Source organism: Buteo buteo, chromosome 1 (assembly GCF_964188355.1).
Source record: "Buteo buteo chromosome 1, bButBut1.hap1.1, whole genome shotgun sequence".
NCBI lineage: Eukaryota > Metazoa > Chordata > Aves > Accipitriformes > Accipitridae > Buteo > Buteo buteo.
In genome coordinates, this window is record NC_134171.1 from 69,963,497 (window position 1) to 69,988,105 (window position 24,609).

The 24,609-nt window shown below is 39.0% G+C and overlaps 1 protein-coding gene across 6 annotated transcripts in view; it reads left to right on the forward strand.

The window, feature by feature from the left end:
• Positions 1–24,609, forward strand: part of ZNF827 (zinc finger protein 827) — a 115,821-nt gene that overhangs the window by 39,711 nt on the left and 51,501 nt on the right. For all 6 annotated transcript variants that reach the window (XR_012651577.1, XR_012651574.1, XR_012651579.1 and 3 more), the window contains exons 4-5: positions 6,839–7,322; positions 19,741–19,974. Coding sequence is in view for 3 of the 6 variants with exons in the window: in XM_075035286.1 (XP_074891387.1) it covers positions 6,839–7,322; positions 19,741–19,974 (718 nt within the window). In the remaining 3 variants the exon portion in view is untranslated. The remainder of the gene's footprint in view (positions 1–6,838; positions 7,323–19,740; positions 19,975–24,609) is intronic.

Genomic DNA, 24,609 nt, shown 5'->3' on the forward strand with positions numbered 1-24,609 from the left:
TGCTATATAGACTTAAGGCAGAAATGGGTGAGCCAGCTCTTCTAGCAGTGGAAAAGAAGTTTGGCATTTTGAACATGTGCTGAAGCGTGATGGTATGACAGAAAATGAGGAAAGGGAAGATTAAGCTTAACAGAAAAGCTAGATGCAATGGCAAGCAGGTCGTGTGATGCTCAACTACAGGGTCTTCCTGCTTCTGTTGCTTATGAAAGGGACCGTGTAGTGAGATCTCAGATTAATGTTCGTGTGTAATATGAAGAGGGTTATAATCAATCTCCTGATTAGGGAGAGGCTATTAATTACATGGTAGTGGGAATAAGGAAAGGCCCTGAAGAATGTAGCCAGGTGCTCACTACCCCTTAATGATTTGCTTTTCCCTCTTTCTTCCTCAGCTAGGGTCAGACAACTGAATATGCATTCCTAATCCATTTTGGTGAAGTATAGCACAGGTTATTTTAAAGCATCTTCACCATATTGGGAGAAGGAGGTTGACTGTGTTTTATGGGAGGGATTTTTGCTTAGTTTGGTTTAAGCTAACTTTAAAGAGCCCTGGGGGCACCTGTGATTCCATTACTCTCCCTGAGCCAAGGGGAGGTAATGCAAACTTGCACAGCTTTTCAACAAGTGAAATCTGTGTCCTGAGTCTCAGACAGGTACCACAAGTGACTTCAAATATCTACCTTTTAATCTTGTCACTTTTTGCATGTGAGATAAGGATAAGATGGGATATGCATTGACACCTTAAATCTTAAAAAAAGAAAAAAAATAAAATTTTTTTTTAACACCTAGTCCAGTCCAGCCCTGCAGAGAGGCTTTTTTTTTTTCCTTTGCTTTCAAGCAAAGCAAGGAAATAGTTTCAAAAAGAAAATGCTATATAAATAATGTATGTGTCCTGAGGGGAAGGATCATATCAAAACTAGCACCATAGCACTAAACTTTTGAAAGTGCAATATTTTTTAAAAAATGAGGGAACTTGCCAGAAAAAAGCATGAAATGAAAAAGCAGAGAGCACATGATAGATGCAAAATGGAGACCTCTCAATTTTACTTAAAGGTAGTTACAGAAGATGGCATTTTAGTAAAACGAATTTAAAAAAACAAAGAAAAACCAAAAAAACCAAATGAAAACAAAACCCAGAAAAAAACAGTGGGTAGGCAGGTATGGCTAAATGGCTAGGTTGTAGTAGTTGATGATTGTGGTAATTGCTTTAAACAGATCCCCCTCATGGAAATCATAGAATCATAGAGTGGTTTGGGTTGGAAGGGGCCTTAAAGATCCTCTAGTTCCAACCCCCCTGCCATGGGCAGGGACACCTTCCACTAGACCAGGTTGCTCAAAGCCCCATCCAGGCTGGCCTGGAACACTTCCAGAGATGGGGCATCCACAACCTCTCTGGGCAACCTGTTCCAGTGCCTCACCACTCTCACAGTGAAGAACTTCTTCCTTACATCTAATCTAAATCTACTGTAGCGTTCGCTACATATCAAGGTGCCACGCTTAGATCACTGGTCGGCCCGGACCAGGGAAGGAGACAGATAACATACACAGTGTGAGCGCCAACTTCTGCCTTTTATTGCGCAGTTAATTCCTTTTATACTAACAAGGGGAGGCGGGATTACAGGTACATCACAAGGCTGCGACTAACCCTCTAACTTTCCGTGACATCGCGAGATCTTCCGAATGCCGAACCCTACAATCTACCCTCTCTCAGTTTAAAGCTATTACCCCTTGTCCTATCACTACATGCACTTGTAACAAGTCCCTCTCTGGGTTTCTTGTAGGTTAATCCACTTGAAAGTTGGTGGAAAAAAAACCCCAAACCTATAGCAGGCAAAGAAAAAAGTGATAGTTAGGTTACAGAAAGTAAGTAAAGAGTTGAGTAGCTAGAAGCAAATATAGCAGTGAATGGATTCAGCACCCCAAGCCCCATATGTTCTGATTTTGCTTAGGGATGAAGGTTCTCAGAAAAAACATTTCCTCTTATTCTGAGTGTTTAAAAAATAATAACCAAAAAACCCTGTTAAGTCCCACAAAAGAAAGGTGAATACCAATCCTTCCCTTCCTGTGCCTCATAACTAGAAGGGAGAGTCTGTGCAGAGCATTACCCTAACTTTACGGAAGAGGAAAGGAAAAGATCTACTTCACTAGTACTACAAAATGGCAGGATGTGCCTGTGTCACTGTTTCCCTCACCCCTACTCCCCATTGTACCCTGTTAGGTGGGATCACGTGTATTTGTAAGTGTGGTACATCTGTACGGGCCAGCGTGTACTTCCCATGACTTAAATTGGCTGGTAAATCAGCAGGGATGTTGCTTTTAAATGTGAAGAGATGATTTAAGAAACTGCTTATGATACTAGAAATGTTAGTATGTCAACAAAAAACGTAACAAAAAATTACAGTGATACGAATTATGCGATATGATAGGGACATGTGGTTTCTGTAAAAGAAAATCATGTGTTCTTCTGCTAAGATGTTTTGAGCATGTCAGGAAAATCATGGACTTAAGAATCAGTTGAAATTTATTTGGTCTTTAAAAAAGCCTTTGGCAAAGCTTCTCACTGAGAAGCTGCCAAATAAATTAAACAATGTGATGTACTATGGCAAATTAGAAATTCACCAAGAGACAGTAAAACAAAGGGTAGGAAGGAATTAGCAATTTTAAGCATGACAAAAGGCTAACAGAGGGGTGTTCCATTACTAAGAGTGGAATTGTGCATATTTTAGCAAATGTGATCTGCACAAAATGATGACTGTAAGAGAATCGTAGACGATGCAACCTTATGTGCATGAATCAAGATTAGAAAAGGCAAAGCTTGAAAGGGAATAAAAAGAGTCTGGCTGACAGATAAACAAGGGGGCAAATGAAGTTATTGTTGACAAATACAAGGGACTGCACCTTGGAAACTGCACCTTGCTGTCTGATATAATGAACTGTAACTACTCAGGGAAAATATCTGGGTATCGTTGTAGATAGTTCAGTGAAAACCTTTTCTTGGCATGCACAGCAGTTGTTAAAGTACATTAGATATTTGAATGTAGAATAAAACAGAAGCAACATTGAAAATATTACAATGCTATTATTAACATATGGTATGCTGTCACTTACAATATTCACTTCTGGTCACTGCATCAAAAAGACGTATCAGAAATAGAAGGGATTTTAAAAGCTGGCAATGAAAATGATTAGTGGGATGGCAAGAACTCCTTTTGAAGAAAGAAGCTGAAAAGAATGGTACTGCCAGGTATAGAAAGGAGGTGTGATCAAAATAATGCATGTGATAGAGACGAAAAATTGAATGGCCTCTTCTTTTCTTTCTTGTACTGTGAGAATGAGGAGGCAGCAAGAGAAACTGAAAGACACAAGTAAAAAAAAATAAATTTGACCAATAGATAATTTGTACCTGAGTCCTCAAACTAGGCCTAAAGTTTGTAAGGAGTGTATAGTTCTCTTGAAAATTATTGCATACATCATCAAGCACACACTGAAAAAACTGTAGAACCATGAAATATTGTTTGAGACTGGGAAGACTGTAGGGTTAAAATAAAGATGATACAAGTACTTTGCACAGCCAAGCAGAATATCCACAGTTATGTGAAATAAACTCAGAAGGCAGAAGTCCTTAAATGTTTCTGACATAAGTCAAATGGTATTTTTATAGGAATTTGAAAGAACCATTAACTATGAGCAGGTTGTGCACTGTGGTTTGTTGTAGTGTAATTCAGAGAGATCCAAATCTGGCAGCAACTGGGCTCAGACTAGGACTTTGGAGGAAACTTGTCAGCTGCCCTCTTGTCTCCTCCTGCCTGTCGTTCTTGCAGAAACAGCTTAGTTGAGTCTAAAGAGGACATCTGATGGTTTGGGTAGCATTAGCACAGTGTAAGAGCCGTTCTCTGTCTCGTGGAGGGCGAAGGCAGCTTTTTGGACTGTAACATTGTGTGACCTGGATCTCCCCTGTGGCTTTCTGTGTAGCTCTACAGGGTTTCTTGTTTCTTATTCTGCAGCAAGTGGTTGCTACCTTGACTTTTCCCTCCGAATAGTGTAGAACGGCAATTCTTGGCTCTGTTAGCTGCCTTCGAATGAGAAAATAAGGAATAGTTTTTCTTCTAAAATACTTTAATTCTTAGCTTCTATTTCTAATAGTGTTCAAATTTTTAATTAAATATTATTATTTGTTTTGGGGAATTAAAAAAAATAAAATCTTATGGTGGGACTGGACCCAGGACATTGGGGACTAATATTCGGCTTGATGTGGTTTCATATGGGTTTTTTTGTAGATTTGGAATTCTTTCTTTCAAAACTCTAAATTTTGGGTTTGAGTTCTGTCATTCCTTTGCTGCAAGTTATAAACATACTTTATTTTATGACAAATCCATTGGTGATGCTGCTATTGTCTTTGGGCAGGAGAAAAATCCAAATCAGATGAATCAGTCACCCCTATTCTTATCCATTCTCAAAAGATATTGCAGGGGTGGCATGCCATACTCCTGGGGAGAGAAGGTGGGCTCCCACACAGACTTTGCCACCTGACTGCAGCAGTGACAGCCTTCAGAAGGCATCGTATTGATGATTGTGATAAGGGGCCTCTAGAAGAAGTGGTTAAATATGTAGGCAGGGAAGTGTTGATTGAAGGGGATCCTGGAGAGAAACCCTGGCATACAGAATCTCAGTGGGTGTAGGAGATAAAGTTGCCATGGTGAGAGTGCTTGCTACCATTAGTACATCTTGGTGCTCTTCACGAAGAAGAGTGCTTACATACTGCTGTGCTCACAGACCATCCTGTTTCCAGTAGTGTAGACAGGCAATCTGGTTGGCATTTCTGTTGTAACCTGTTAATATTTAGAATTTATTGTGCTGCTGTTCTTCTGCAAGGTTGTTCCTTTAAAACTGTCTTAGGTTAGCATTAGCTTCTAATTTTTTTGTTGTCAGGTGCAGTTTTAAGATTCCAGAATTACTTTGTCTGTAAATGTCATGATTATACGATACTGAGAATGTAATCCTGTAAAGCAGCTGGCCAAGAGAAATTCTCTCTTTGTATCTGTTTGTTTAGTACCTAATCTCCAGAGCCCTTGAAGACCTACTGAATGAAAAGTTATACAGCACTAATGAAATGTGTCTTCACTGAATGCAAAAGGGCTAAAAGAGGGATGTCCCCCAGCTTCACATTTTAGCAGACCTGAATTCAGGTCCTGTATATGTAGAGCTGGGAATGCTGGATATGAGCTTGTGACTGAATTCCTCTTGCTATACAGAAAATTAATCAGGCGAAATCTAAAACCATGGGAAACTCCAACCTGAATTTTGACAGACCTGTGTTTGGGAAATGCTACCGTTACCCCAGAGATCTGCAGCATCTACACCAGGACTCTGGGGATCTAGATCTCTGCTCTGCAGGAAACTGGAAAGTGCTGAAAGCCTTAGCTAAAGCTAGGTTTTCCAGACTCCCTGGTGTAGAGCTGAGCTTTGATTAGAGCTGGAGCTCTCAGGGCTTTAGGATTCCCAGGCTACGGCAGCAAGCCTTGGATCCCTGGCACAGCTGGCTGCTTCTGAGCCAAGCCCAGGGAGTGGGGGCTAGAGTGCCACTCAGTAGGGTAGGGGAAACATGCCTGGTTTGCCAAGAGTTCATCAAACCTCTCCATGTTTCAGGTGAAATATTTTGCGTTCAACAAATTGCCATTTTGCAACAAAAATCTGTCTCACTGAAATGTTTCCAACCAACTCAAGTCACAAGTGAAAACGAATGTGTGGAGCTCAGTCTGGTGCCAGTTTGTCCTGATCACATGTTCATCAATTAGTAAGGAAAAAATGTATGTATTTGCCAGTCCTTCTGCAGGGAGTAGCCCGGAGTGCTACTGTCAGGATTTAAAATTCATTTGTGAAGCTATAGGGGAAAGAACTTTTCAATATACCTGCCACTATTATGCTGGGCTCAATCATTCTTTCCCTTTCATGAGTTCTGTGTTGAACAAGAAATGGTATAATGATATGTATATAGTTTATATTAATGTGTGTGTCCAAATAATATGTAAACCATTACGAATGGATGGATGGGTAGAGTTCTCTCTAAAAGTTAATCAGGATTGGGCCTGAGGATACTAGACATCGTAGTCATACTGGAGCACACAGTCTTTATGAGAAAGAGCCTGCAGTCAAAATATGAGGACAGTAAGATTAACTGTGATCATTAATTGACTGATAAAATAGAATAAATGTCAAACAGCATCTCTCATGTTTGTATTTTATCATAACTGAGCTGTTTATTTTCAGGTAGAATTAATTTGCAACAAACTGTTTCAATAGTGCCTTGGTATTGCCAGGTGCTGTGCTTTTACTCTGATGGTACATGAATTGATGAAGGACATTGCTATGCAAGTTGGTGTTTCGCTGAGTTGCTCTGAACCATTGTTATTTATGAGATTGCACAGAATGATCATGCTTAACAGAACATGTAATAGATAGGGGGGCGTTGTTTGTTTTTTAACCAAGAAAGCTACTAGTTATAGCTTGGAAGTCTATTTATGTGCTGACAGGTCATCAGGATCCAGTTGTAAGGACTGTTTGATCTAAAGCAGACTTCATCATTTCCACGCTGCAGAAACAGATGTTCCTGATTTTTTTGTTGTTGTTGTTGAGTCTGTTTATGTTCTTTGACTTATGTGTGAAAGAATTCTACTGTTCTTAGGGCCTGACCTCTTTCCAAGTGCTCAGAATGAAGAGTTCACCCATTAGTTAACTTTTCTTTTTTTAAAAAATGGTGTGAGAAGTGTAGAGTTGAGATTTCTATAATGCTAGTAAACTGTTTTGCTTAATACATGCTTTTATCTTTCACCTCTTGAACCAGGTTCATCAGCACCAAGACAGGGGTGAGACCTTTCAATGCCAGCTATGCCCTTTTACCTCCTCCCGCCACTTCAGCCTGAAACTTCATATGCGTTGCCATCAACATTTCCTCAGGACAGAATCCAAAGTGAAGGAGGAAATACCAGAAACTGAGGTGAAGGGGTCACCACAGCTAAATAGTGACTCCTGCCCGGGACCACAGAGGGAAGGAGGTGGACCTGACCTTACGGGATCAGCATTGGTATCTAAAACACCTGATGTGGCTGGGCAATCTAGTGGAGGTATTCCACCTTTACTAGTGAAGGAAGAGCCCAAAGATGACAATGGCATCTCAGCTGCACCTTTTGCTCTTAGCACTGTCGACAGAGCCCCCAACAACACAAAGCTGAAAGACACCTCTGACTTTGTGGCCAATACGGCATCGGCACTGTTCAGCCAAGACATCTCTGTCAAGATGGCATCAGATTTTCTTATGAAGCTGTCAGGTAATTGAGCAGCAGGCGGCAGCATCAGCTGCTCCTTTATGGGCTAAGAAACACTTTGCCTTGGGTTTACCAAGTCGTGGAATTGCAGGGAGAAAAACATTGCAACTTCTTAACTTACAATTTCTTGTTTCTTTTGATAAGGAGAGGTGCGTGATGGAGGGAAGAGGGGAAACAGAGAAGAGAAGGCTTTTGCTTTTTAATTGCTGGGATAGGGAGTAAGAACTTTTTATCCAGGCTTTCATGTTCATTGATAATTACCTTAGCAAATCTCATTTGGTGTGTTTTTCAGGCATGCCTGAATACCTGTAGTTCTGGTTTGAAATCACTGAGGGTCACAAGGGCCCAGCATGTTAGAAAATTCAGCTCTTAAGTTCTCTGCCTTTACCCATCTGTTAAATAGGACCAAAAAAGTATTGGTCACCTTCCTTTCAGAGTAGTATTTGAGGTCTAACTAGTAAATATGTGTGAAGTATGAATGTTACTGCATTTCTTGATTATTAACACTTTAAAAAGGTAGTCCTAGAGATTCAGGAAGAGCAGCTTTTAATTTTTTTTACTATTTTAATTGAAATCCATATCTAATGCAAAGCATGTGTTCATTGTTTTCTTTCACTGTCAGATTATTGCTGTAAGAATGATGTTCATATGTGCGACTCTGAAGTGGAGAATGTGTTTAGAGTGAATCTATTATATTTTATGTGCTCTTTTATTGATTTGACTGAACATTTCAGAATTGTGGACATGCTGGATGGATGTTCTATACTAAATGTTTTTTAAATTGGCCTTTAATTTTTAAAGAGAAAGAAGTCAGGAAAAATGTCACTGAAGAAACTTCTGTTTCACAAGGAGATGGCAGTCCATATGGCAAGTTTTAGACTTTGGAGATAGAAGATACCCTTTTCAATAGAGAATAATAGGTCATCTTTTTCCTTTAAATGGAATGTAAGTTGCATTTTAGCAAATTTTATTGTCAGGTAAACTAAGGAATTAGCTCTTTCCTAATGCCATTGCCTTGGTGAAACCTCAGCCATTTATTTTGGAAAAGCTTGCTGTCCTCATCTGCCCAGACCTTTATACCTCTGGGATTGCCGTTCTGTAGGGAATCGAGTAGAATGGGTAAACACAAGAAATCAAGCTTGAGGATTTGTGGAGCCAACCAGGAAAACGGAGAAGAGCTGCGGACAAACAGGAGGTGAAATGGGCTGGCACAAATGGGTTGCTGTGTGGTTGGAAGAAGCCACAGAAACCTCCCCCATAGAAAAAAATAAAAATAAAAAAAAAATCTGTTGATATAATTTATTATTATGACCAACAAGAAATGAGTGAGGATGAGTCTGTTTTGATTTGCTTGTACATTTTTTTACTTGTACATTTTTTAATTCAGTTTCAAATTTGGACTCTATAAAATCCATTTTTTACGTTGTCTGACAGCTGTCCCATATATGTTGTCGTTCTGATATCTTATCTTAAATTTGGGTTGCTGTGCACTGAGTGGCTCTACACATCAACTGTACTGACCTGTAGATGGTAGTGCTCCTGATGACTGCATGTAGCGAGAATGAGAGCAGAAAGCAGGAGAGGGGGGGAAAGCCTGAAAGCTGAGAAAACATAGAACATTTTGATGTGTTGTTTTTCATGTACCAGTTGATGGGGAGCTGTTTACAGTTTGGCAGACGGTCCTGTTTTCAACGTCTGATCTATTGGCATCAGAAAAAGGATACAAATGTACATTATTCATGCAAAAGGCCCATGCAGTTATTTTATGGTGACTTACTAAAGGTCTTGAAACCTGACTTGTATGCACTGTTACCTAGCAACATGTTATAAAGTCACTGGGGGAGTGAGATGTATCTGTAATTTTGTATGTGTGCATATTTGGATGAAAATGTACTGCCAGTCACCAAGTTTACTACACAAGAAGAGCAATGTTAAAAGGAAAGGAATTTCTTTTCTCCTGAGATTTATATTGTGTTATATACATTTAGCTTATGCTTTCCTCCATACAGAGTGCATAAATTTAGAGCAGAAGTAGAAGTAATTCTCTTTTAGCAAGTTGGCTAAGTATTAGCTGCATTTTTTTGATTGCTTGCTGTGCTGAACCAGGTTCCTTTGAGTGATTTCTTTATTATGACACTGTCGTTAGGCCCATCAGAACTTCAATTATTGGCCCTACCTTTTCAATGATATAAATCTTTTGACATCTCAAATTGTATACGCCAATTGTAACAGCCAACACAGATTTGTCGAGACCAAATTATGTCAAAACAATCTAATTTTCTTCTCTGACAGGCCTTGTGGCTAAGAAAGAAGTAGTAGATAGATACATAGACTTTTAGAATTTGGCATTTATTCTTATTGAATATTGATGGTTTAAATGAACATTTATTTTTGCTTGCCAATGTTTATTGTTCCTCTTCTTGGTTGGTGTCAGTTTGTATGCCTCCAGTTTCATGGGAGACCTCAGGGCCTCTTGGTTTCCATTTCTGTGCAGTTTCAGCCTCCTCTTTTTCCAGGTCATAACTCAGAGGAGTGCTTGTCTCCCTTCAGACCCAAGAGTTAGAGTTTCCAGAAGTTTAACTGGTGCAACTAGGGTGAAAGATGGTACAAAATTGGTGCTTATTAACTATTACAAATTTTAAAATTGAATCTTAATAAGCATGTATATAATCTTGACACTCAGTATTATTTCTGATTGTGCAGTGCAGTACCTTTCCAGTCTAGATGAAGTGGATATCAGATGATTGGAAAACAGTATGTTGAAAGTAGTTCACAGTTGAAAGAGAAGAGTCGCAGTCAAGAGAGATCTGTAAAAAATGCGCAACTGTTCAACAAACAGTTTCACAAATACAAAACCAGGAACTGTTGTAGCTGGGCAACAGTTCTGTGGGAAAGGAACAGGAGTTAACAACATCATACTGGTGCTAAAACGGCAGTTGTTGTACTGGGATGTATGCAGAGAAACAGCCTCAAAGAAGGGGGAAACAGTCCTACTCTTCTCAGTCTTGCTGAAGTCCAAGGTTTTGGCACTGTAGTTTATGAAGAGTGCAGACAGTTGGAAGGACTTCAAAGGGAGCACCAGAAATGACTGGAGGTTTAGAAAACACATCTAGCGAGGGTGGGTAAAAGGGGGTGAGGCTGTGAAGCCTATAGAGGAGACTAAGGAGAGTCACCAATAAGCCTTTAATGCATTAAAAAGTTTGTCACGGAGAGAAGGAAATAATCTGTTGGTGATTCTTTGTAATTAGGACAAAAAAATAACAGGTTTATATTGCTGTAGAGTTTAAGTTGACATTAGGAAGATCTTTCCAAAAGTTGAGGTAGTTAAACCTCCATGATAGTTTGGCTGGAGAGCCTGTGGCATTTCTGCCACTGGAGAATTTTGAAAATGGGTTAGATAACTACCTGTCAGATATGGTTGATCGCATATTAGGCAGTAGGATGGACTAGATCTGTGTATCTCAGTCACTGAACCATAGGACATCAGAAGCAGTTGCCAGAAATTTCAGCTGAACAAAAACAAGCAGCAAGCTGTAGAGAAGCAAAGTGGGGGAAAAAAGGCACAAATGTTCAAAGTTAGACCTGATTTCGAGTGGGCCAGACATGGATTGTGATGACACTGGTCAAAATGGCCTCTGAATTTTTTTTTCAGAAAGGCTTAGGGTAGCTTTAGGTTTCAAGAGGTTGAGAAATACTGGTGTGGGTGACCTTCTGAAATCCCTTCAGCCCTAATTCTGTGCCATTGCTTGCCAGAAAGATTTTTAGTTACATGTTTTATGAAATAAGGCATACCACAAATCACCAAATGTAAATCTAAAAATAAGAACAGATCTTGAAATTTTTTCCAGATTCCATTCCCTAGGTCCTAGTTTAAGGCAGGAGATGCTTTTAAATTCACAAGAAATTTTAAAGGGTTCTCTGAAATTTTATTTAAATTTGGAAAGGGTTATTGTTTGTAAAGACAATTAGCAGATGACTCAACATATAAACAGAAGAATATTCAAGCATGGGCATGTTTTTACCTTCAAATCTTCCTTCTCTTATTTCAGTAGGACTGCTTGGAGGCTTTAAGTTGCCCGAGTACTTTGCTGGATCAGTGCTTTGCCAGAATGTTTTCTTCCCCCGGTCCATTAATTCCACATTGAAACTTTGTAACTGCATTCATATCTTAATTTGCAGAGTATTTGCTTTTCCTGTTTCAAAGGTTTCAGTGGCAGGCATTATACAACACATCTCTTTAAATATTGATGTCCTTCTACCCACTTCTAAGGCTTGATTTCTTTTGTAATAAAAAACAGCTTTCACAGTGATCCAAATTACAATGGCCAGTGTACTCTAGTGAAGTAACTACTGTGCCTATGTTATGTGCTGCAGTTACTTTTCATAACATTCATAAATAAATGAATCCTATCAAAATGAATGGGATTCTTGCACTATTGATCTCAAAGGAATTCTGTGTGGAAACAGTAATTGTAAGGCATACTTCATTTCTGGCCTCTCTCCCCCACCCCTCTGTGGTCACCAAGTGCATTACTCTAGAAAGCATGTCTCTTCATCTTGTGATGGTGTATATTATCAAGTGTGCTCTGCTTCTGCCGTTCTTTTTATGTTCCCCAAGTTACTTGCATGGAAAAACTTTAAAATAGAGAGGAGGAAGGAGTCATAACATGCTGAGGGTTTGGGGCTGGCAATAAACTGTGTTTTCTCCCAGTTCAAGTCATATCTGTTGTCACTATCGTGTGAGGAGTCAAATCTTTATTTTGGAAAATAATGCCACCATGGGATTTTGGTGACTGTCCAAAGTACTTGGACTTTGCATTCATGTTTTATTAGCTGATTCCATTAATGGAATAATGAAATAGTAAATCATCAGACAGCTACATACAAAGTATTAGTAGATAAGCTAAGTAATCACTTAGATTATTTGTTCTGTTTGGCCTTGAAAATTACTGCATTCCTTAAAGGTAACACAAGTAATTTGAAATGTTTTGGCATTTGCCATTGACAGTATTGAACTGACTGGCTTGAACTCTCTTCAAACAGCTATTTTTAATAAAATAAAAGCAAGTCCAATTAAATTGTCATAATTGATGTATTTGTGTAGCAAGTTCCAAAGAAAAGACCATGCTGCCTATATTTAGGATTCATAGTTTATGCCAGAACGTAAAATTTCAATTAGAATATGTAAGCGCACAGGACTGGCAATTCTTGAGCCATATCCTTTACTTAAAAATACTGTGAATTCCATAACGCTGCTGTCAGTATAAATACCTGTGATGTCATCAAGATCTCTCTTTGAAGTGTCTCTCCAGATTCACATTTTCATAATTTCCGTACAGACCTTCAATTTAAAATAAACCTGAAAAAGGGCAATAGCACTGCTAATTAAAACTTGGGCGAATAAAAGCTTATACTAATCTTTGCCACTAATATATCACCACCCTTATAGTCTCTTTTCAGCAATTGCTAGTTTTACATCCATAATTTCCTGACATCCTTAAAATCATACCCATCATGTGTTAGATCTTGAAGGAGTATGTAGAATTCAGCAAGATAAAGCAGTGTAAACTCTGTCATTTAAAATGCATGATAACAAACTGCTTTTTGTATACTCAGCCCAATACAACTGAAAAGAAGACATGCATATGATTCTGGACCAGCTCTGTGCTTATGATTTAGTTTTAATATCTACACAAACTCTTGGAGTATAAGACTAGACTAGACTGATGGCTCTTTTGCTTCCCTGATTATACCATTACTCTGAGCAGAAGTCCTAGCTCATGAGCCTTTCTGTCACATCTATCCAAAATGGGAATTGAAGACATTGTTAGTTCAATCATTTCTGTTTGTTTTGGTTTTTGTTTTCTTAAACAAATATAAAGGTCAGTCTGGTGGTGTTTCTCTCCTCTGTTTCTGTTCCTTTGTAGAGAGAAGAAATTTCCATACTGCAAACAATTCTTTCTTATTGGCAACAAATTTCCCTTTGCTCCTTTCATTCGCCTCCCCCTCTTTTCTTTAGCTTCCCCAGAATTTTACCTGTTCTGCTATTATTTTGATTTTTACCTGGAAAGGAGAAGATGGTCATGGCAGATATTACAGCCTTGTTTAGCAGGTGGGACTTTGGCTGTATAACAGGCATCATGGGCTGTGGGGTGATGTGTGGTCCTACAGGTGCCTTAGCAATTTGCCTAATTTCTCCATTCCACTTGGACTAGAACATTGTGAAATTTTGAGGGGACAGTAGGAGGACTGGTCGTTCTCCAGTGCTGTGTCTCATTTTGCTTGACTACAGCTCCTTAAATGCAAAGCAGTTTTAGAGAAGATCAGGATAGTTAGCTGGCCTTTTCTTAACCTCTGCTTACACATTTTTAACATACTTATGCAAGATGGTTTGGAAGACCTCATGTTTTAAGTAGTCTCTGGAAGCCCAAAGGTGGCAAGTCTTGGCACCATCATGCTTCTCATGATTGTCTATTATGCCGTTCCACTGCTTTGATAAAAAGGAATGTTTTAGTGCTGAGTGCCCTTGAGTCATAAGTAGCTTTTTCATTGATAGTTCCCATCCTCTTCCTTGGAGCCCTGTAAGTTAGTTTGTTTGGCTGAGGGCAGAATAGAGGGCTTTGAAAATGAGATGTAATTGAGTTAGCTCTCCAGGAGGGTTAGGTAACATGAGGTGCCCTGGGACAGATTAATACTCCAGGGCAGAAGGCACTAAAAAGAGAGACCAGCTTGACTGTCCTGCCAGAAGAACAGTATTTCTCCTTTTGGGCCACTTAACAGTGTATACAGCCTCTATGTTTAATAAGTTGAACATAATTTATCAGCCCAATTGGATTTTAGTCTAGAGATTCTCCAACAGGTTCCAGTTGCATAGATTTTTCTTGCAAAGCAATTAGCTCACCGGTGGTGGCTTCTGCAGTGTTTGTACCCCTTACACAGTTCTCGAATGTCATCAAATATAAGCCATAGTCTCCACACAGAATGCCAACACATACCTGCACATTTCAATTACTAGATCGAAAACAGTAGAAGACTCAATTCATAACCTTTATTGACCACAGCTGCCTTCAGGACTATGATGTCCAGCGTCAGGGAAATGTCCCTTCCAAATACCGCAGAACTGATCTGTCAAAGATCCTTGGTTTCTTTTAACCAGCACAGGTCACAACTTACCACCTGGAATAGAAGGCTCCCTGTGTCATTCAAATGCTCTAGTTCCAGTAGGACCTGGATAAAACACTGTCCTTTTTTCCTCAGGTAGAAGTCATGCCATGGTTCTCTTGCCATGGTGGCTCTGAGGAGAATTACAAAGGAAGATTTTCCTGCAGGATCTCAAGGAGACCAGTTCAATTTGCAGTGGCTTTTGCAATGGGTCCTCAGTTTCCCCCTTTCCCTTAGCCATGACTGGCCTGCTATCTCTCATCTTTGTAGCTGTAGTTAGGCATCACTTGTAAAATAATATGGTGGTGCAGCGGTGTACTGTGGCGTTTTCGTCACAGTTCCTTTCAACCCACACTCTGTAGACACTTTTTCTCATGGCCTCTTTTGTGGCAGCATTTTTGTTGTGGATTCTTTTTTCTTCCTCATGTCCCTTGCTCAGACAGATGGAACGGTGACCAACTCCTTGCTGATTGTGACTTGTAACATTGAGCTTGGCTTGAAGTAATCAGCCCGTTTTTCACCTTTCAATTACCAACATTTTGAGCATTTAGAAATCCTTGTAAGTGGACTGATGCAGTTAGCTTCTATCGCAGTGTTTCAGATCAGTGGCAGATGCCCAAAGTTTTTCTTGTGGCATTTAGCAGTTTGAGGAAAGTGTTACAACTTTCATCATCTACTTTTGCCAAATGGATCAAATTATTCCAGTTGCCAGGAAGATAGAAATCAGCACTCTGGAATCTTCTTTAATCTGTTTTGGTTTTTTTTCTGGATATGGAATGGAAGAAATGGAGAATTATCAACCCTGCTTGAGAGACTCCTGCCTGTTGGTTGCATTTGGTGGGTGGGTTGGTTTTTTCCTTGCTGTGTATTTCAAAATTAAATTGCTGGGTTTTTTGAATTCAGTCTGCAGGCAACACATCCTTCAGTCTGTTCTCATTGCAGTTCAGAATGAATGTAAATTAAATACAAATTAAGTATATGTATGTGTATCTATTTTTGTACGTAGCTAGAAGATGTTATTCCTTCTAGGGAGTAATAGTTTTGTAGTTCAAATACACTTTAATAGACTTCAACATCATCTTTTTAATCCTTGTCTAGTTCTAATTTTTAAAAGATTCCTCAATCATAGGGTTTTTTAAAAACTGGTCTCAGTCAACTTTTATTTCCCTTATTTGCAATGTTTTTTCTTACATCTGTTTATTGTTTTCCCTAATATGTCTAGTGGATGCATCATAGTTGCTATTTCCCATATGTGAGCAATTTTGCCCATAATTGTGGATCCGAGATGGGACAGAGGCAAGAGTGGTGGAATTTTTGCTGGTTTTGGGGTAGTTTGGTTTTTGGGTTTGGGTGGGGTTTTTTTCCCCCTGTAGTTTTAATGTATGGGTCTTACAGACTGTACAGCCTCCCCTTTTTTTTATTTGTCCTTCTATTTAGGCTTAATTTATGTTGAAACCTGCTTTAGTATATTTCAAGAAAGAGTAAAAGCCCCATTAATTGAAGCAAAAGCCCCATTAGTGGAAGCAATTGGGTTGAAACTGACCAAATAGTTGTCTCATTTTATTTGTTTTTGTTTTCTGGGGGAAGAAAAATGAGGTAAATAACTCTTCTATTTTTGTGATTTGTCTACAATTGAAACGCTTGATTTTTGGAAAGTGTGGTCAGTTCAAGGAATGTGCTGTCAGTTAATTAAAGAAAGAAACCCCTACTTCTTTCCTAATTTATTAATTCTATCTTCTGTCCAAAGGAAAGCAGCTAAAGTAGGCAGAACGAGCAACATAGGTAAGAACAATAGTCTGGGTTTCTTTTTGCCTTCATGTAATACTGCCAAATGCACATCTTCAGGACTTCCTCTGGATTGTGGGACCCTGACCATGTTTTACGTTTCTCATAGGTGATTTCTGGTAGACACACAGGGACAAACTGAGTATACAGATCTCATGAAGAGCTTGTTTAGATTATGGCTGATGTCGTGCTGGTAGTTTTGTTGTCAGCATAGTTTTAGCATTGTTATCCAGGGTGCCGTCTCAGAAGTGTGAGGGAGCAGGGGCTTATAGCAGCATGTGCTCTCACAGTAGGAAAGCTAATGTGTAGGGTAGGGAGAGAAGGGGAAAGTGAGACATAGGAAAGCAGGGAAGGTTAATGGATGCCCCATTCAAGTCATTCTGAGCATGTCATGATGATGAAACTATTTAAACTCTGATGTGACCTACCTTGAATTTTTGGTTCTCTGAGCTATTAGAACTTGGCTTCATCTCAGTGGAGTTTGAGAATACCCTGGGATGAAGAGCATAGAAGTACCACTGGACACTTGTCCTTGGGTTGGGTCAGATTGGCTGCTGATTCTGGCTTGGTGATAAGAGGGTTTAATAAATGCTAATTTCTTCCAAAAGTGCCCCCTGTGATCCTCCATTCTTGTGGTAGGGGAATCCATGAGGCATCTGCCACTGCATACTATAGCGCCTGACTCTGAAAAAAGTTCCTTGCTTAAGGCTGTGGTATTACATGAATTCTCTTACAGTGATTCTGTTTGTTTATGGATGTTTTTACATTGTTCTTAACCTGGCTTGTAATGGACCACGGTCTATGGTTGCAAACTTACGCTGATCTATGTATGTGAGTTTAATATCACCTCTGTATTTTAAATGGTAAAAGTGTATGCTGTCCTGGTCTATAGTGCTTCCTCTACTGCGTTCATTTTCTGCCCTGGTTCATGGGCAGAAACATAACTGGCTTCACAGGTTAGTGATTGTTCTCAGTGGATCGTCTTTACCTCTTCACTCAGACTCATGTTTCCTTTATTTTCTGGGACAATTTCAATTAATACTTTCTTGAAATGAATAAAGCGAAAAGATTTTTTTTCTCCAGGTTCTCTGAAAGTTCAGGCAGAATGCTCTCTATCAGTTGCGCTCAGCTCCTGGTGGAGGTATTTTTCATCTCAGTAGCAGCTAGAGTGGCATATTTTAAAAGAGAAGGAATGCAGAAGGTAGTGTGACATAGAAGGTTTGGGTCTTTTTTGGTGACCACCACCCCAGGTCAAACCCCAGAACAGACTGAGTTAGAAAGATGTAGGCCTGGGTAAAGAAGATAGATGGATTTTTTTTCTTTGTAAGTACCTTGGTAAAGTTAAGATTGGTTTGAGAGCCTTAACCTGTATTTTGATGAATTAAAGCATGCTTTAATGTTTCATATTCTGCTTTTTTCTTTATTTTTTTTTAAAGGAAAAAGCAATTCCTAAATCTGGTAAAAGTGTTTATAAGTCATATTAAAAATTACACATATAAGGTAATTTAATTTCTGAAGTAGTGCATAGCACTGATGTGTATGTACATGCTGCTTATGTTTATAATGCACGCTGTTTATACCATTTGCTTTAATCTTGTTCTTTGGTAATGGCTTACCAACCAATAAGAAAGGAGAAAAATCAAACAACCCTGGAATATAAACTGAAAAGACGTAAGTGTTGTGTTACAGGGTAATGTATTGGCTTTAAAAAAATCAAAAAAACCAAACAACCCAAACACGAAGAAAACCACAAAACAATGGATTGTGTGAAAATGAAAAAAGCTCAAAGTAGCAAACAGAAGTGTCTATTTGCAATAAAGATGGCAATTGTACACCATATTTTAGGGTTGAGGTCTCTGTGAGATGGTGAGCACTTCACAGTGGGATGCAGGAATTCAGATTCTCTAGAAGTCTGATTTGGGGGCAGCTGCTGAGAAGGAGAGTATCTGAGGAAATAAGCCAGGAAGGTGAGGAGCTAGTGAGTAGGTAAGGAGCAGTGAAGTAGAGAAGAAAGTAGACCAAGGGCTTAAGCAGGTGAATGTTGCCAGATTTTGGTAGGTTGATTTGACCTGTTAATACCCTGCCCCATCAGTTGGATATTACCATCCCTGTGATATGCCAGTTCCTTGGCTTTTCCTGTTCATGTAATGGGTTTGTAAAACAAGCAGCTGTCTGCAGCAGGCAATGCACGTTGGCTTCTAATGCCCTGCTGCAGCCTGTGAAAGGGGTGGTGGGGTACATCTTTCTAACGTGGTCCGAGTGAGATTTGACAGAGCTTATCTGCAAGAGTCATGAGGGTAGGCAGGGGATTGTCATGTGGAAGGAGAAAAATATGTAGGAGAGGTAGTGAGGTAAGTGGTGAGAGAGCTTAGAAAGATAACAAAATGGGGACGATGCTCTATCTTTCATATTTGTGGAGACAGAGGTTTAGAGAGGTGAGAAAGATGTAAACTCATCAAAGTTTGGGGCACTGAGCAAGTCATCTGCTGTGTGTTACTGGGAATTTAAAGTGAAATTTTGAACAAGAAAAAGCCACTGAGAGACAGGGAAGGAAGTCTCTCTTAATGGTCAAACATAAAGAATTATAAGAAGAGCTGCTGAAAAATAGTCCAACTTCTTTAGCCTCCTGCTTGTCGTGCAGTCTGCCTGTGAATTTATATTGCTTGGGTTTGGAAGTATTGTTTGAGAAGCGTTCTTTGTTTTTATCCCTTCAACCAAAAGCAGTGCAAAGGATCTACCACTGTCAAGGGGTATCAGAAAGACTGTTCAAGGATAACATTGTTCAGTGTGTAGATCTTAAGTGGCCCCAAGGTCTCCGTACCCTTCTCTGAGGCTGTGCAGCTGCCTACATGGAGTATTTGAAAGGATTATTTTAAACTTGCTCTCTTTCTTCTTTATGGATGTAGAACCTGGAACAGTGCTCTAATAGCATCTTCTAGTGCAGAGCTGTCTTCTGAAAATCCCTCTGTTCTCTTTCTTAACAAATATCAATGTTTAGGACCTAAGAATTTGCTGTTCTTTTCCATTCTACTCCCCTCTTAGTTTTCCTGTTTTTCTGCTCTTCATCTCTTGCCTCTTTTCCATGCTCTAAGAACTCAATATGTAGTACCCGTGTGCTTTGGCAAATTTGCCCTCCTGTGAAATTATGTTTTAAACTTCCATCAAGCCGGTAGAAGACCTACAAACCAATGACTGGGGGAATGCTTTTAGAAGGAGTAGGGGCAAAAAAGTAAGAGGAGACGGATGGTTTCTTGAGCTCTGGTACATGCAGGTTTTGTGTTTCAACACTGTCCGTTTGTACAAAAGATGCAGAAATTTGTTTACCTCTTGAAGCATCTGTGAGTACTGTTTGGCATACTTGCTTCCAGTATGTACTGTAGCATTTCTCAGGTTATGGTTTCTTCCTATTACTAGCTGCTCTATGATTATATATTACATATCTCATTAAGTCTCACTTCTTTCCTTCTCTTGACAGCTGCAAATCAAAAAGAGCCCTTGACTCCTAAATTTAAAGTGAAAGAGGAGCCTAAGGATGAAGAAGCTGCAAGTTCAGCCTTGTCTCAGTCCAGCTATGTGTTCAGCCAGGAGTCCGAAGCCTCAGCTCCAAATGTCCCTGAGGAGAAACTCAAGCCACAGGAAGTGCAGGCAAATGTGATGAGGCAGGACATGTCAGTCAAGGCAGCATCTGAGCTCCTCATGAAGCTCTCAGGTAGATATTTAATTTAATAATATTCAACTTCTTAATTTTTTTTTTGTGTGTATACTAGCAGGGTTACCTTGCAGAAGGAATATTTAGCTTTAGTAGCAAGTGAAGGAACAATTGAAAAGGTCTGTCTACACAGGTTTATATACGTAAGACGTTGCAGTTTTGTCTGTCACCATAGTATCTAATTATCTGTGCTCTGGTTTTCAACTTAATGACTATAGGATAAGTCAAAAGAAAAGATGCCTTAAAGCTTTTAGAAGCTGTCAGTTTTAAAATGTACCAAAACATGTTAATACCAATTTATTCACGTGTCACTTCATTAACATCATAAGAGTGTGTTTCTGTACTGAACTATGCGTGATATAGCTTTATAAATGATGATTTTTGAAGCCTTTTATTTTTTCTGACAATATCCTGTACTCAAATTTATATGATAACACTGTTAAAAAATAAACTGAGCCAGCTTTCTCCTGGTAGGGAGACCACTTGAACTTGCTTGCATTGCCTTAGTGATACATCCTCCTGCCAGACAAGTAGACAGTATGCATGTGTATACACATATTTACTGTTGCAGCTGGATGGACTAAAATAAAAATGTGTGTTCTGCTAATTATGATTTGTCTAACTGTCAGAATTAAGGAAAGTAAAAGGGTTGAATTCTCCCTGCTGGGAAGAGGCTGAGTGAGTGATGAAAAGGCTTTGAACTTCTAATAGGCTTTAAATTTTAGGACCAAGATGTGAAAGTCAGTCTGGGAGGCTGGGTTTCACACTTTTCCACCTAAACTGGATCAGTTAGTTTTAAGTCTTCTCCAAAACTGGACAAGACTTACTTTTTTTAAGTATGCCGAAGTCACGCAAGAGCTTCCAGTGGAAATGCTTACAAGTTTAGTAACTTCTGAGATCCCTTCCAAACCTATCTGAAATTACTTGGCTTGACTGGATACTGTCAACATTGAATTTGAGCTCATATTTATATCTGAAAGACTATAACTGACTAGGATCTCCCCCATAAATTCTAACATGTAATTAATTCACTCGTGTTCATACCTGCACACTTTAATTTGCTGAAGAATTTGAATCCTTGATTTGCCAGACTTCTGTGTTAATGGTGCAAAAAGTGCCTCCCAGGTACAAAAGTTGATCAGAGCAGAGATTTCCCAATTTTTCACAGACTCCCAAATACTAAACATTTGGTTATTGATGTAGTGCACTGTTGCTGCTGGTAACTGGTTCGAGTATGGTGTTCTGGTAACAGAACTTTACAGCCTAATGAATGTTAACCTGTGACTTTATTTTTCTTGGTGCATATAAATTTATATAACTATTTTCGTAAAGAAAGAGTTCCATAACTTAATGATTTCTCAAGTACTTCAGAGACACTAGGGTTCTTGATTGTGAATCTTGAATTCAGCACTAGCAGGCTGTGTTTAAATAGTTTTATTACAGGCTAAAGTATTAGAATATTTGTGCCTTAAATATCTGTTTATATGAGTGAAATCTGGCATGTATAAAATCTTGGTCAAATCTACAGTCACTCCTGTTGGGAACTCCGAGTCTTTAAAGGCTGTAGTAAGAAGTGCACTAGTTTAACATTTCTGTTATGATCTCTTAGTGATTGAGCAGGTTTTGCTGATAGTGGTTTTTTTGGTTAATCTGTAGATTAGAAGGTAAAGAATTACTCTAGGATATACTCTGTTGGTATTGCTGCAGTTGGTATTCCTGAATCAGCCAGTGGGTGGGGTTATACCAAGTTTATCGCATACACTTTTCAACTTGCACTTTTCTGAATTGCCGTCTAAGGCAGAAACTATAAAGGAGGAAAACACTAAGATACAGTTTAATGTAGGAAAAATATGAGGAATATGTAAGATCAATAGCCTCTTTAGTGGTTTTTTTTTTAATGTTTACTTTATCTGGTAGAATACTCTGAGATCACTGTTGACTTCCCAGCTTATCTTAAGCGGTTCTGCACTCTGTTTTTGATGATTTAGAACTTAAACAATTAAGCCACTTCTTCAGAATAAAGTGAAAACAAGAAGAAACTTCCTCCATTTTCCTGGTACTGGAAGGAGAGGAAAAAAAAAAAAGGAAAGGAATGAGTATGTCTGCATGTTCTACTGTCTGTGGGAAAACTTCAGTCAAGTGCCCTTATTAGATTTGATATATTATATAATTGGGTTTAAGTCAGGTCCTTCTGGGTTCTATATATTCTTGGTAAAGACTGAATGGATTACATTCTTGCTTTTTTATTTTCACTTTCTTCTATGTAACACTAATTACCAAAACCTGCACTGCATAGAAGTTCAGCAAGGGATTTCCAACATAATAGTATTTTGTTTTCTGCATTCCTGACATACATGCGTCTGTTACCCCCCTGAGCAATAATATTGCCGATTGTTGCAGCCTCATGGGAACCTCTTGGCGTTTAGGCACAGACCTTGCTGTCTCCTTTTGTGTGAAGCATACACTGGTTTATATTTTTCACTGGGAAATCTTTATTCCCAGACAGAGATGTTGTGTTGCTAGCTCATTGCTGAGCTTGTATAGTGTAGTGGAAGGCCTTTCCAGCTCTGGAGCCTAGTTTGGGCTGGTGCATACTATAAGAAAGACTTAGTGCAAATCACCAGCCCCTATAATGGAGGGACTTGTCAGCCACTCAGAAACTACTCTAAAGCTAGGAAAAGTTAGAAGAATAAACGTATTTTACTGTAGTAGAACATTAACAGAACATTTTCTAGCTGTCGTTGTAGAGGTAGGTGTACAGAAATGAGAAAAATCACATGCAGCTGTCTATTTCAGTTATACTATGCAAGGCACTCTCTTCTCTCGTTAAGCTAAAAAGCTGTCAGGACACTTGTGTGCTTCTAGCAGCCCAGTGTTTAAGATCAGGCCCTTGCCCTGCATATTACTTCGGTGGAGTTAGACCTTATCTGGAGATGCTATGCCCTCTTATACCAGTTTTTTCTCCCCTATGTTCCACTTGGATTCAGATCTTCTACCTCACAGTTCACAAGCTTGATACCTAGTCACTTGATACCTAGTCACACTTCTTCCAAAGGGTTATTCAAGCTGAGAAGGCTAATGTCTCTTGGGCACATCTAGGCAGAACCCATTTCCGTCCAGATAGTCAACACAAAACTTCCTAACAATGGATCTGCTATTTAAAAATAAATGAAATGCCCATTTGGAAGAAATGGTCTTTCGGGGTTAACAGCCAACGTTTAAGCCCCAATGCAGACTGTCAACTTGCATTTTACAGAAGAACATAAAATGACTACCATGATTTATACAAATGTACAAAGGTGAGCTGTGAATTCTGTCCATTACTAAGTCTTGACTGAGACTAGATCCAATGGTAAGCAAACAGATTTGAGGAGATAGTGGAGGAGGGCAAATCGCTCTCATCTCTGTTTGGAAGGGTGCCATCCTTGCAAGATTTTAAATTCCTATTAAATATTGCACAAAATCACTTATTAAGAAATGGAAGTAATGTATTTCAAATACACCTGAACCAGTTTTCTACGTTCTCACTAGTTCTCTTTCATGGAAAAGCTAATTTATTTCTCAAAATGTTTAATTAAGTGGTGTACCCAGTGATCCCTGGGCAGTTTTATACACTCAGTCTTGTAAATTGAAAGGTAGGTTTCAGAGGAGACTGATATTTAAAATAAATGTTTGCATTTACATGCTAATGTTTGAGTCTAAAAACTAATTTGCTGTTGAAATAGTCATGCTGCTAACATGTTTTGGGCATGTATTACCTTTCAGAAGCATACAGTGTTTTGCCTTCTTGTCCAAAAATGAATGCATAGCTGGAGGTGTATAAAATTTATTCCAGGTACTAGCATTTTATAAGTAATATTTTACCCTGGTGCCTTGAACTATGACATTAGTATGTCCCCATCTTTCCTAGAAATGCTGTCTGAATCACATTTGCCTTTATTTCAGCTAGATCTTATTTGTGAAATGTAGTCATTTTGCATTTCAGTGGTAACTCAGGTTGTTTTCCTCTTTTTTTTTCAGTGGATCAATTCCCCATGTATTGCACATATCCTTGTTATCACTAGCAAATGCATGACCTTTGTGCTATCCAGTTCCTTTGGATTTTTTGTACTTCAGTCCTTGGGTCACACAGTGCGTCTTGTAATACACCAATTCCCCAGTACCAGCAATGTGTCATGATTTTGGGTTACCAGCAGGTGCAGTTAGTGCATACTTACTTTTTGTGCCAAGGTCATGAAGTAAAATGTTGCATGCAGTTGATTCCAAAAGCATTCCTGATCAACTCTGTTTATTATCACCTAATTATATGAGAATTCCTCTTTCAGCACAACTGGTCATTGCAGGGGTTTGGTGGTTGGTTTTTTTTTCCTTTTTTGATTAAGACTTTATCCACTTGAAAATGTTTATGCTGATTTCATATTTCATGCCTTGTAGTTAATTTTTTGACACTGTATCTTATGTTTAACTGAAACCACATGGATTAGAAATTCTGTTTAAAAAGAAGAAGAAAAAGAAAAACGAATGATAATACAATTCTAGCATAAGATGAAGGCCAGAACACCTGAATGCTACTCCCATTCAAAAAATGGCACATTGTGTGTTAGGGCACAGTGAGGTGAAGGACTATCTGAGAAG